Consider the following 14,487-nt stretch of genomic DNA (forward strand, 5'->3'; position numbering starts at 1 on the left):
ATAAACAGATTTCGTCCACGTAAGTATTATACAGAATGATAATAGTATGTCCCTTAAAAATCAATTAAGACTATAATTTTTACAGTAGTATTAGACGGTCTATGTTAATTTAACAGTCTTCGATTATAGCGAATTATCTAGTCGAATAAGTTTTAATTGCTGATGTATATATTTATTCAAGTAAGCTTTTACAAATGCTTTTGAATCGTCAAATAATTTAATTTAGTCCAGTTAATAGTTTACGGTCAATATCTGTAAAAAGAAAAAAAAATGTTAGTATTACAAATGCAAAAAAGGTCGAAATTTTACAATGGTGTTACTACTATAGAAACGAAATCGCGGTTTTGTAAGGGCTTGTCTCAAAAAAAATTACCGTTACGCACATGTAAATAAGTCGTTACGCACATGTACTAAAAGTTACGCTCATGTTGATATTAAGGCACTTTTAAAATAAAACAATGAATTGAGTATTTATTAAGGATTTTTTAACTAACAAATCGTTAGAACATCGTTAAAATTTTTCTTATTATTCCCGGGACAAGCGCGGCTGAATATACAAACTATATATGTACATGCACATATGCTTAGCTCTGATGAAGTAACATATTTTTTTTTTAAATTGAGATAGTGAGCAAACGAGCAGGCTGGTCACCTGATGTTAAGTGATTACCGCCGCCCATGAACATTTGCAGCACCAGAGGAACCGCCGCCCGATGCGTTGCCGGCCTTTTAGGAATTTGTTGGTCCACCCCTTGAATAACCCCATGTTGTAATCTAAAGGGAACACCGCCGAAGGGATTTGATTCAAACATAAAACAGTTTTCTAATTCTAACAGTACTGCGATACTTCTAAAAAACTGTTACATACCTACGGATGTCATTTAATGTTGAAATAACAGTTTTTTAATCCTATAAAATATCGCAAAAGTAAAAATAAAATAATGTAATACCTACATGTACAAACAACATTTTAAATCTCTATATGAAAATGTCTTTAGTTGGTCCGTTACGCAGATGTCAAAGAACCTATAAAATCTTTATTGTTACTGAAACGAATAACTAGATCTCAATGGTTGTTACTTAATTTTGAACAAATTTATGACCGCTTCCGAATCTAACAGCTAAATAACTGAAAACACTAAACTTATATGTTTACATTTTATGCTCGCGTTACGCACATGTAATTTATTAAAGCTTATCAGCTTACCTCACTTGTCACACATTTTTTGACAACAGTTTCAGAATGACGAGTTTTGGGTATCGTTCACCGGGCATAAGAGTGTTGCCACTACCAAAAAATCACTCCATTTGTTATAGGTTTTAACAACTAATATTTTTTTCTGTTACGCACATGTTAAAATCGAGAGACAAAAATAAATTGTATTTTGACCTCTAGCGTCAGTCAGATGTTGATTTGCAATATATCGTGAACTTTTTCAAAATGTAGGTTTTTTTTTAATTTTTTCGCGTTTTTTTTTGGTGTTATATCGGTAATAATCAGTAGTATCACCTGTCTTCGTTTTTGCTAGCGTTCTGGTTACACCCTGTATATTCAACTAATTAATACTACGTATTGCAAAATTTACTTATGCCGAAGTTGGAATAAGCTGCAGCTGTAAGTGTGCACTAGATGCACTAGATCTGAATCAGAGAATATACGCATCAAGATGTATTGAAATCGAATGTCATTAATGATATGACGAACGACATCCGAATCCGGAACATACTCTATTTGTATTTACTCAGCTCCACAACCGCCTTAAAAAATAGACAACCACTATACCCATAAAATTATAGAGCGCAACACTTATTACCAAGATCATTAGCCTTTCTTCTATCGACACACAACAAAAAGTGGCTACTACGAATTCCAAGAGTCCCTTTTAGTAACCGATTGAATCACGTACATAGTTATGTTGGGTACTCTAAATCACTTTTTTATTCGTTTTGTAGTTAGCCGTTCAGTACTCTTTATGTAATATATAATTAGTTAATCGTTTTTCTGGCATGTCGTTTTGAGTGAACTATATTATTGTATTCAATGTCATTAGGACTGGCTTAATGTAATTTGGAACACGTTTGTTTCAAATAAATTAAAAATAATGATAAGCTTGTTTAGAGTTTATACCGAGGCACGTGAATCTTTAAAGGTGAATATATATACATACCTGCAAACTTTGGTATGCTAATACAGTGTACTCGTTGCACAAAATCCTCCTACAGACGCTCAAGCATGTTTGCGCAAAATGTTTGTTTATGCTCTTTTGTAAAGTTCGCAGTTACTTACATGTGTAGCCACCTTAAAGTTTCTATTGCACGCTATATTTTTATCACTACATCATTTTCTATTGTAGTAGTAGAATAGTCCTATAGCCATTAAATTTTACTATATTTAACACTGTCGCGCAATATGAAGTTCTGAGAACAAACCATCCTGCAACCAGATGAAAGGTGCTCTACTCGGTAAGGATTTATCAAAAATCGGTTTGACGTCGCTTGCAACCCAAACTGGTGGCCAGATTTCAATAAATCGGATGTGGTGTGTGATTCGTCTTAGTTGTGGGAGTGATAATGGGTGGGTGATATGATGTAAATCAAATATTTATTGCCACAGCCTACCCGGGTTGATATTTTTTTTATAATAGAGGGTTAGGGGGTTAAGTAACGTTACAGTAGAACATATATGTTATGAAACACAAAAAAATGCATTCCAATTCGAAAACGAGGTTGCTACAGACACACAGACAAAGAAATAAAGCAGTCAAACCTACAACTCCCCTTGTTTCACATTTGTTGGTTAAAAACAATTCAACATTGGCAACGGTAGAGTGTTTATATAGGTATACAGTTTGGCGGTGAGTAAATACAATCGTTCTCGACAAACAAGTTCCCGAGTCAAAGCTGGCCTAAAGTTAATTATCTACATTGAAATAGGTGTTTTTGTTGACGATCACTGCCACGGATGTGGATTTCCGCAGTTGTAGATATTTTAACAGATATAGCGATGCGCTGTGTTCAGCGAAAGGTACGTATTTATAATGATTACAATTCAATGTCCATTTTCTAAGTGATTTTTCAAATAAAATAGCTGTTACGGAAGGACGAACAAACACACAGACCTGGCACAGATGCAGACTTAAGCCTGATGGTAATATTTATATGCTGAAACTCTTACCTAACAGAACGATTGCTATCGCAACCACTGATACCACTCATCATATTGTCATATGTTAACACTGGAAGTATTTAACAATGCTATGAGTATTTTAATGTCAAATCTCCCGTTTTTTTTCAATAATTTGAAAAAAAAAACATTTTATATTCCCGCGCGTTAAGTAATTTATTAATTGGTGTTATATAAAATATGAACTTCGTATAAAAGTATTACACTCACTTTACTTTAGTTGTTATACTTAGTTAGTTATTTGTATCTACTTGTAAGTATAAGATACTTATAGATAGTAGGTACACAAGTAGATAAGTGGTGTTGATGTTATCACGGTAAGTGATATGTTTGGACTTAGGATTGTTTGCAAATGCACACTCATTGTTTAAAGAAGATCCATTATTTTATGACAAAATTGCATTAGCCATTAGTATTGTAGTGAAAAACTGCAACAAGTCTATGGAATGACCGATACCAATTACATTATTTTTACAAAAAAGATACTTCTTAATTTTAGTTGTTACAAACAAATTGTAGCCGTGGAATTATCTGTAAGTTTTCACCAAAAACATTAAACATGTGAATGTTTGATAGTCCAGCAGCCGCCGAGTGATTTTTTTGTGATTAATAACAGGCTGAATCTTCGTGAGTAGGTTCCGTTTGTCGAGACGCCCAAGTTTTCCTCTGTGAAAATTCTCGTTCTAGAGGTAGTTATTAATAATTTTTATGACTTCGTTATTTGGACATATTTGGAGTGGGGAACGCACCAGTCATACCATCCATTTTGTAGGACCATTGCTTTTCCAAGTTTACTATTCAATTAGCTCGATACTCAATTAAAAAACTTACTGTCCTAGGCATCCGCTAAGAAAAGATTTTTGAAAATTCAACTTCTAAGGGGGTGAAATAGGGGTTTGAAATTTGTGTAGTCCACTCGGACGAAGTCGCGAGCATATTTTATATGAGTTTGTATGAAGCAAGGCGCTACCGCGTTGCGTCGCCTCGCGCAGCGCAGCGCAACTACGTTTGGACCATTAACGTTTTCGACAAGACTTTTCAGTACAGTCAGTAGACAGTCTGCGAATGTCAATGACTCTATAATCTGATGAACTAGTGGGAATTACAATAATCCGCTTTGTCCATGTTCATGCCCGTTGAGCGATTTTGGGCATTTTAAAAGGTTTAGTTTCCAACCAATTACTATGTAATATTGTGGTAATAGCGAGCAGTTCTTGTATTAATCTTAAGATATCTTTTAAAAAGTCTATTTCAATAGGAGCTACGTTGAAATTTGAATTCAGTGAAAAGATTGAATACTGACGTTATGAATTCACGGAACTACTTTAACAATTTCAGACGATTTCACATTGAAATAGAAAGTTTTCATAAGAAATAAATAGGAAGCCTTTTAAGTCTCGTGGTAAGGGTACTAGTTAAATGAGAAAAAAGGTATGCATGATAGGCAGCATCTAAATTATCATGCATCCCTTTTCGATGTCTTTGATAGCGACTTGATCCACTGCTTCATTAAAAAAAAACTATTTATGATTTTAAAAAGGCCTCATGCCTTCATTTACATATTAATACTGCTTCATTTTACAATTAATTAATAATTTAGATTCTATTTTCACAGAAAGGTTTCAAAGGAAATGGAAAAATAATGACCCAAATCCATGAATGTCGTTTATAGTTTTCTAAAAACAAATCTTATCATTAACCTTTAAGGCTTTAATGTACTTGTAGGACGGTCGCTGTAGGTTGTGCCAAGTACTCGCTGTTAGGTGCGGTATTTATGTTTTAATAAAATCAGTATTCAAATCATTAAAGCACCTGTAAAACTATTTTCTTCATGCAGCAATGCTCATTTGAACTTCGCTCTTGTGCAAATGGGCATAACAAATCTCCATGATACGGACATAAACTAGCTTCCTGAAATTCATTATTCTATGCTATTGGTTCTTTAAACTACATAATACATTTTAAAGTTTAATATAGAATTTTAATACTATCAGTTTTTATCGTCGTATGTAATATATTGATACTAATTTATTTCCGTATATAGTATGAAAATGTAAAAGCTTTATGAATAATCAAGAATTAATTATTAATTTAAAAAATATCTCTGTAGTTTTAATAGTTTAAATCCCTTATGCTCGAAATAGTATTCCATTTAATTCGTTATCCATACTTCCTACAAATATTATAGATTCGAAAGTCAATCTGTATATTTGTCTGTCTGTTACGTAGTTACGGCCCAACCGTTTAACCGATTTGGACGAAAACTAGTATAAAGATACCTTTAATCTCTTAGTTGGAATAGGCTTCTTTTTATCACGGAATTTTAAAGAGTTCCCATGCTATTAAAAAAATCTTAATCTACGTGGATGAAGTTGCGGGCATCATCGAGTTAAAAATATAAACGAAAGTCTAAAAAACCAATGTGAAGCTGGAGCGGGTCGCTAATTATAATAATAAAATAATCATAATAAACATAGTCGTAGATATATTACGAGACCCTTGAGTTTATACATAAACGAATTTGAGTAATGAAGATCGCAAGGAGGCTGTTTAAAGATTGAACTGTTCTCGAGAACTTAACGGTCACACCTCGATGCTTTTAGTAAAAAAATCACAAAACTCAAAGGTCGCGTTTGAACTTTTTTATAGACACCCGTTGCCTTGAAATACATGAATTAGTTAAGTTCGCCGTTTTATATTATGTAGTTGATATCTGCTTAGTTAAAATTATACTATTCCATGTTGTTTAAGAATATTTTGAGTACAGGCAGGTTCTGATATGGTTCCAATATTAATATTAATTATATACAAAACGGATAGGTGACTGACTGACTGACTAACTGACTTACTGAATGATCTATCAACGCACAGCTCAAACTACTGGACAGATCGGGCTGAGATTTGGCATGCAGATAGCTATTATGACGTAGACATCCGCTACGAAAGGATTTTTGAAAATTCTACCCCTAAGGGGGTACAATAGGGGTTCGAAATTGGTGTAGTCCACACGGACGAAGTCGCGTGAATAAGCTAGTTAATTGTAGAGTTGTTTGCATATCAATTGTAGATTCTCATTCTTTGGCGTTACCAAATACCGAAAAAAAGCGTTTACCTATTACATTAAATATTTACTTATTATCTGAAATTCTCTTTTACTATACCTACTAAGTATGTTTGACCTCATTAACCACGTTTATACATAGGTAAGTAAATAAAACTGCGTATTGTATTAGCACAATTTATTTATCCGTATGGACATCCATGACATGTTGAACAATAGCCTTAGATCCATTAAAATTGATCTTACAGATTTCACACCAGTAGTTACTAACAGAAAAGTGAATTTTAAGTAAGTGGCGATAAAGACCACTGTTAGACTTCATCATTTTAGGGCAAAAGATGCATGATACTCCATCAGACTTATGTTTATTCAAAGTGTGATATTGTAGCGCTCTTGCTGAATTAAAGCAGCGATGGCACCTTCGACAGCTTGTGGCTCTCGTAGGATGTACAGCAGCCATGTGGTTAGATAAGCTGCGGAAACTCTTGAACGTACGTCGACATATTTCACAAGAATTGATCGAATTTTCCGGGTGCATATATTTATTGTGATTCCGGAGAGCGAGCGCCGAATTAAATATTTTACCGCACACATCGCAAGGTGTCTTCTTTTCGACGCAACAACTCTCGTGATTAGCCAAAAGCGATGCCGTTTGAAAAGTTTTGTAGCAAGCTTTGCACCGGTGATCATACAAGTGCATGTATCGTTCATGTTTATGTAAGCTCAACCGCGAGGGATATTTTTTTTTGCAACGAGTACATTCGACCTCAACTTCGTCCGCGGGGTGTTTTAGATGCCGATGCATGTTCAGCGAACTTGCAGTTTTGTAAAGTTTGCCGCATTGTGTACACCCATAGCCGTCACCAAGTTCGAATTTATTGGCAGTCAATATATCTTGTAAAACGGCCGTTGAGGAACGTAAGTGTTCTTCTATAATATCAGAATCCAATCTTACCACATCTATTTTCACATTAGCTGCAACAGTTTTGATATTCATTATTACGAATACGAAACAAGGAAACGATATTTGTAAGATATTTTTTACGAACTATAGCAAAACGTCAATGAAAGAAAAAAAACAAAATAACACCGATATTTTTTTACTGTCAAATGTACATAGCGTGCAAGAAGGCGGGATAAAAAAATTAAATATGATCCATTTCTAATCCATAAAATCTTGAACGACGAAAGTTCTTGACGATGAAATGTGGTTGCGTGTTTTATATTAACCTCCAAATAGGAAATAGATTTAACAATAGGGCTTTAATTTAGGGATTGAGTCATATTTATGTTGAAAAATAGTTTAAACGCCATTATCATCAATTAATCAAATTAATTAGTCACTACGAGTACAAAACCGTTTACGTTTGGTGATTTAACTTTTTATAATATAGTTAATTTGAATTAATACACACATTTATTAGTAAACGATTCCATTTATTATTAACTGTGAATTTGTAAACAAAGTCATAGATAGTAGTTAGTAATAATAAGTTTTCATAAATTGACTCGATCCCAAAGGAGTATGGGTACATTTTAACATTTGTATGAAGCTTGGGCTAACCTACCAACAGATATGAAACCTACGTCAGAGGGAACGTTTTTTCCGTGTGCTTTATTTCATATTCAGGAAAAAAATGAATTCAAGTTCGAAACTAGAGTGTTGGTTCATTTTATATAAATAATTCTGGATTACTCACCTGCCCAAAAAAGGAGTGTAATGTTTTCAGGGTGTATGTATGTATATGAATTTCTTTATTCCCCCATAACTTCTTATTTTGGATGTAATCTTTACATCTTACCGAGTGACAAGGGCTATAATTTTCAGGACATATATTTATTTAATTATTTTCTTTTGTTATGTTTTCGAATCTGACATAAGTATCATAACTGTTGAGGGTGTTTTACATGTCTAGTCCAAAATGCCCATAGTCCTTTGATATTAGGAACTTTTGTGGCGTCGGCAACTCGGCCTACGTCTTGTGTTTGTGGTTACGTGTGGTTCTTTATCGCGTCGCAGTGAAGTCGGCCGCGCCGCTGCGCTCTCCGCCCGGGAGAACCAACAGGCGACTTACGCGGAACGAGAGTCGCTACCATTCGGGTGAGTCAATACGTAACAGTTGACGCTCCTTATTCGCGAACAAAAAGAGTTGTGATCACTTTCTGCATGCGGCTCAAAATTTCCTTATACACGTTTGAAGGCTATTTATTGATTTTATATTAAACCTGAAAACTGAAGTAATGGTTAACGAATGGTTAACTGGCTTCATAACTATGTCATTAAATTTGTCTATGAAAATAATTAAACAAAATGGTCAAGTACGAGTCGGAATGGCACACGAGGGGTTCCGTACCATCGAAGAAGAATTAATTTGTAGTGAAACCACAAATTCACGGTTTTAACCCTTTACTTGTGCTATAAGACATGGCTACCTGCCAAATTTCATGATTCTAGGTCAACGGGACGTACCATATAGGTTCTGATTCCCTTAATGAGTCTTGACAGATACGGCAGACAGAAAGACATCGAAGTGGTCTTATAAGGGTTCCTTTTTCTCTGGAGATACCGAACCTTAAAAACAATACAAGTGAAACAACACAATAAGGAACACATATTTGTATTGCTTGTATAGAGAAATCTGCAGCACCCAGACAAGTCGACAAGGCTTATAGGTGTTAAGAACCTATGTAAATATCAAATTTGTTATCTAAATGCTTAAAATAAAAAAGTGAACTTAACAAAGAGATCTAGAGAGAGAGAGTCTTTACTGTCTATTTTCTGCTAAGATTTGGTTTATGCTGTGCAACGGATCCGTTTTACATACAAATTAACGTTCCGTATTGGCGGATTCTGTATTCGCAGCATTTTTACAAAATATACGTGAATAAGAAGCGTCGACTATATAAAGAACCTATCGCTGTCTATTGAAATGGTAGTCATTGGTCATATATTTTGTGTGATGTTATCTTTCTGTGACGGGATGTCTATGGTTTTGTCTGACAAAAAAATGGAATTCAGTTTTGTTTACTAACCTACTTGTTTGTTTCCAACTTTGTATTTAGTATTATCTATCTGCATTTTACTCTTTTCTCATGTGCCTAAATTACGCTCGCCTGTATAAGATCTTTAACTAATAAGCACTTTAGTTCTTAGTTATATCTTTCTGATAGACTAGCTTTTAATAAACGTGGACGTGACTATGTTTGATTTATCTTTACGTATCATTAAAAGTTAACTTTATTGGATGACACTGTTGCAACCTGCGTTCGAATCTGTTCAGTAATTTCCAGTAATTACATTATGATGCGCAGTGACAAACAAAACTTAAAAATAATACTGTTCTAGGCTATATTGATAATAATGCTTCCTCCGATTAATATTTGCAAAATATTATAATGTATGTACAGAGATCGTCCAGTTCAAATTGTTTTATTATAAATATAGATTAATTAGAGACAAAGTCATCGAGGAATTGCAATACACCTATTAAACTCGAAAAACATGTTTTTAGCAAGCTGAACAAGTTCTATTACCACTGTTAAAAGTTACATACTTATAGTAATAAAGCTTTGCTCAGGAAAACGTTCTTTGCTATTCAACCTTGAGTTTAAGCTAGTGCAAATTAATCAAATTTCATTTAATACCGTTTGAAATATCTTAAATGATATGATAGGCTATTGATTATGTCATATAGAAAGGAACTGAGACGTTCAAGGGTTTTTATTACAGGAGTCGTTCAATGGGTAGGTCATGCTCCAGAGGTGGTCACATTTTAATTTGGTAAAGGTCGCGTGAATATCCTCGGAGATGGAGAACAAAACTCCTCAACGGATCTTCACCTCTTTCAAAAAGCCAGGTTCTCAAATGGTTATATCTCGGTCAACTTTTAATCAATAATTAAGGATATGTGCGGGTGTACACGGCGTTCCAGCACAAAGAAATAAAAATATCTGTTTACAAATTAATTATTTCCGGATTTTTACTTGTGTTGTGAGCTTCAAAGCCAAAATTCTTGATTTTAGATCTACGTAAAAGTACACTTAAGGTTTTCATTTATTTGCGAGTGCCAAAATATGGAGCATAAATGACCGTATTTTTTTATTGCGCGTATTTAGAAGCCTGATTTTTTATTGATCCGAGAAACCGTAGATCTAAGTATTTGATACTAGCCGATAACCGCGACGTATTTCGGTTTATAAAATCCCGTGTTAAAAAAGTAGCTCTGTCACTCTCCAGTTGTTTAACTACACCCATGCCAAAAATCACGTCATCCATTGCGACGTAATTGAAGGGCAAACCATTAAACAAACGCACTTTCACTTTATAATTTGGGTAATGATTAATTTCATCTTAATACCTCCATGCATTCCTATTTTCTAACCAACCGACCGACTGACAATGAAGTGATTCTATAAAGATTATTTTTCCTCAAAAGAGATACGGATTCCTAAAAACAAAATTGTTACTAATCGGAATTCACATGTATAATGAATCGACCAACATTATATAAATCATTATTACATTGTAAATAACAGCATCACAATTCCTCGGAGCAGAAATATTAAACTTGCACTGTCCGAATTTATTGTGTAAACTTGGCATAACTAAAGTACCTTCAGGACAAAATATGTCCTGATTATTCAAAGAAGTCTCCCGTCACGACCAAAAATGTATCTTAAGCTTAAAGGAACATAGTGTAAAATAAGTCGTTTTGTTTAGTAGTTTGTGAATATATGATTGGTGTTGGTCCGTGTTAGTGCGTGAAACTGGAAAGCCAGTTCTGTGCGAGTCGACGTGTTGCGACCCCAATAACTGCGGTGAGTCAAAATCGAAGTCTAATTAAAGCATCAAGAATTCAAGAAACACTCATATGCTATGTAGAATCCAAAGGTTTAATAAAAAACTGCCATACCCCGTCCAGGTTAGCTCGTTTCCATCTTCAACTGCATCATCACTTACCACCAGGTGAGATTGCAGTCAAAGGCTAACATGTAAATAAATAAAATAAAATAAACAAACCAAAGTACTGCACGTCAACTCGGGAGTCCTAGCTTCCAAGTAACATTCAGGCACATCCAAGGTTTTTAAAAGTAAATGCCTGATTTTTAAAACGAATAGATACTTGAACATCTTCATCATCTATACCCTATTGGAGTCCACTTTAGGACAAAAGTCTCTTTATTAGCACGCAATATACGACACGACTTGAATGTCTTTTACTATAAAAGTTATTCTATCATACTTCATTTACTGCTTCATTAGCAGCAATACTAAATCAGTAAAAAATAAAATGAAGATTAGGTCGGATTCATGACTCCTTTGTACTGCTGTCGTTAAAGATTAACAGAACAACAATGCGTGCTAGTCCGTGGTGAAAAGACACTGATCTGCAAAATATGTATGAGAAGAAACAAAAAAATCTTTGACAGTAAACCTTATACTAGTGTAACTTTTAACTTCACGGGAACAAGGAATATGCTTCTCTCACGAATCACGAGAGAACGGTAACGTCGTGAGACAACTCATAGTAACAATTGATTGATTTTATCATTACCCATTTTATAAATAGTAAATTCTGGTTTTGCCTTCAGTCACGCCGCAACGGAGCAACGAATCGACCTGATTTATTGCACGGATAATAGATTTTTAAAGGCCTAAATTCTTAGTAGTAAGTAGTATAGGCTAGTATAAGTCCCGCAAATTGCTAATGGGCCGGCATTTTAGTGACGTCAGCACTAGACTGAAGTTTCGAGCTGATGCTATATTGTTACTCAAATATACGTCAAACGTCATTTCGATGTTAATCAGACATGGTTCCAGCGCAATAGCAATTTGCGGGACTTATAATTACTAAAATTTAAAATAATGATAAAAAGCTATTATTTTTCACATTAAAATAAAAAAAAGCTGCTCCTAAATACACGAAATAGTTTATTAAATCAGTTCGCTAGTCAGTATTCACCGTAATCTAGCATCTGTCTCTCAGAAATCCATTCTCCCCGTTAACCCTTGACCGCAAATGCCAAGCAGATCTGCAACGAGCCCCCGGGATTTGTTAACTTAATATATTTACCAAAAACAAGACGGTCAAAATATGCATACAGCGTAGAAGCAAGTTGTGTATGAAAAAATCATTTTTGATTGTTTAAATCTACGATTTCATATTTGTTAAGCTTTATTAGTTTTTTGTTGTTATTAGCAAAATCCAATGTTCTGTCCTCAGATTAATTATTCTTTATCTAAGGCTCTGTATTTCTTATTCAGAGTTCTGGGTATCGACATTGATTTTTACATTCAAATTTGTTTGGCTTACAAGCACAACATAATCAAACGTGAAATTAACTCCTTGTTACGTTATATATCATGATCTAAGGCTGCATTATCACTTGCCAACAGGTCTGATTGCAGCCAAGCGCTAGTCTATAAATTAAAAAAATATATAGTGCACGAAACCGTTTAGACCCACAACGCCAAAAACGCAAAAGGCCAAAATATAAATATATAAAACTAAAAGGTGACTGACTAACTGACTGATCTATCAACGCACACCTCAAACTACTGGACGGATCGGGCGGAAATTTGGCGTGCAGATAGCTATTATGACGTAGACATTCGCTAAAAAAGCATTTTTGAAAATTCATCCCCTAAGGGGGTGAAATAGGGGAATTTTGGATCGAAATTTGTGTAGTACGAGGACGAATCGCGGGCATAAGCTGGTACTACATACGCTTGTAAAATTTACATTAATTTAATACTGAAATTGGATTGGAAATTGAAATTGGATGGAAGTTGTATTAAATTGTTAAAATGCAGATACTAAAGTCTATTTCAAAAGTAGAATATGCATAGGAAAAGGTCCCTAACATGCTAGCAACTGACATACTTTCTTAAATGTTAAATTGATATAAGTGCTTGTGATTGTATCCTTACGGAATGTCTGTAGGTACTACTAGTTGATATAGTATCTAAGACATGGTTGACGTTGCTGATACAAAGAACTGTTAGATATATGTAATTCTGTGTTGCAAATAGCTACAATTTTCAACAGTAATAAAAGAAAAATATTCCTTGTGTAAAGTTACAACATCATACACAACAACAGTAACATTAAAAACAAACCAGGGAAGTGTTATAACTGAAACGGTAAAATTAAAGACACATTTTTTTAAAATTTCGATTTCCATTCCTCTAAATAGTTACATTTGAATTCTTGTTTATGTTTTCTTTTAAAAATATTACTGTTAGTGACATGTTACATTTGATTTATCTCTTTTAAAGCTACTGAAGCATATTTTGCGTGGAAATAATTATTCCATTTGAAGTTAGAATCTGACCAGGACCTCGATTTTCAGCAAGTAGAAACGCCAGAGATAGAACAGAGATAGAAATGTATTTATACCAGTCTCCAATTTCCTGTATCAGTTTTTGAATTTCATCTCTAGGAAGTCCGCTACACGGTAAACCGGTAGCGGTGATGGGCCGGTCTAAACCGTCACCAATCAATAATCTATATGCTATCGTCCATGGCGACATCTATGGGTATCATGCAATAAAAAGTGATATAAATATTACATATTATTGAAATTATAGCGTAAGATTTTTTACACCTTTATTAAGTGTTATCTCCCAAAGCCACCATGATCTAAACTTCATAGTCGCGTACCGTTCCTCCCTGAATTGGAGATAATACGCAGAGAAACTTCCATCTTTTATAAAATGACGAAGGTCTGGCACGCGCTGGCTGTTAGTCCACAATCTTTCAGCCTTTTAATCTTACCTTGGCGTATCAATTACTATGACATGACTATATATTAAGTTTATTTCACATTCGATTAGTCAACGCGCTGAACCAATGGTCGTTACAAGAAAGCAAGATCCAGATCAGTTAAAGGTTTATTAGAACGTATTCAGAATTTTGAAGATGGGTTGTTTTATAATTTTTTACAATGATACTTAACCGATAGGCCAGTAGGAGGAATGTAAATAGAAAATCAAAATATCAATGTCAATAGAATATACCTACTTACAAGCTGCTAGATTACCTATTTGTAAATTGAAATAGGCCAGTTTAAAATACGACGCACTAGTGAAAGATATATTCGGCTTAGCTCATGATCGTTGGATATTGCACGGATTTAGCGCTTAGCGAAAGCTCCGTGGGGGATTGCAAATAAAGCTATTTTAATTGCACTAGATATTGACTAATCTATCACAACACTGTGTAGATTTGTGTACATTTTC

At 34.4% G+C, this 14,487-nt stretch overlaps 2 protein-coding genes across 5 annotated transcripts in view; one reads left to right on the top strand and one right to left on the bottom strand.

Moving 5' to 3' along the window:
• Positions 1-14,487, top strand: part of DIP2 (disco-interacting protein 2) — a 64,858-nt gene that overhangs the window by 19,338 nt on the left and 31,033 nt on the right. The window contains exon 3 of one of the 4 annotated variants that reach the window (XM_034983601.2): positions 8,266-8,346. The exons of the other annotated variants lie outside the window; for them this stretch is intronic. Coding sequence (XP_034839492.1) covers positions 8,266-8,346 — 81 coding nt within the window. The remainder of the gene's footprint in view (positions 1-8,265; positions 8,347-14,487) is intronic. 4 annotated transcript variants of the gene reach the window in all.
• On the bottom strand, positions 6,415-7,268 carry LOC138404475 (zinc finger protein 317-like). Its single transcript, XM_069508538.1, has one exon. It carries the CDS (start codon positions 7,240-7,242, stop codon positions 6,424-6,426), a length of 819 nt encoding a protein of 272 aa, XP_069364639.1. The 5' UTR covers positions 7,243-7,268; the 3' UTR covers positions 6,415-6,423.

Source organism: Maniola hyperantus, chromosome Z (genome assembly GCF_902806685.2).
Source record: "Maniola hyperantus chromosome Z, iAphHyp1.2, whole genome shotgun sequence".
NCBI classification, from domain to species: domain Eukaryota; kingdom Metazoa; phylum Arthropoda; class Insecta; order Lepidoptera; family Nymphalidae; genus Maniola; species Maniola hyperantus.

Coding starts and splice junctions, on each gene's coding strand:
- LOC138404475 (XM_069508538.1), bottom strand. CDS start 7,242: ATGAATATCAAAACTGTTGCAGCTAATGTGAAAATAGATGTGGTAAGA.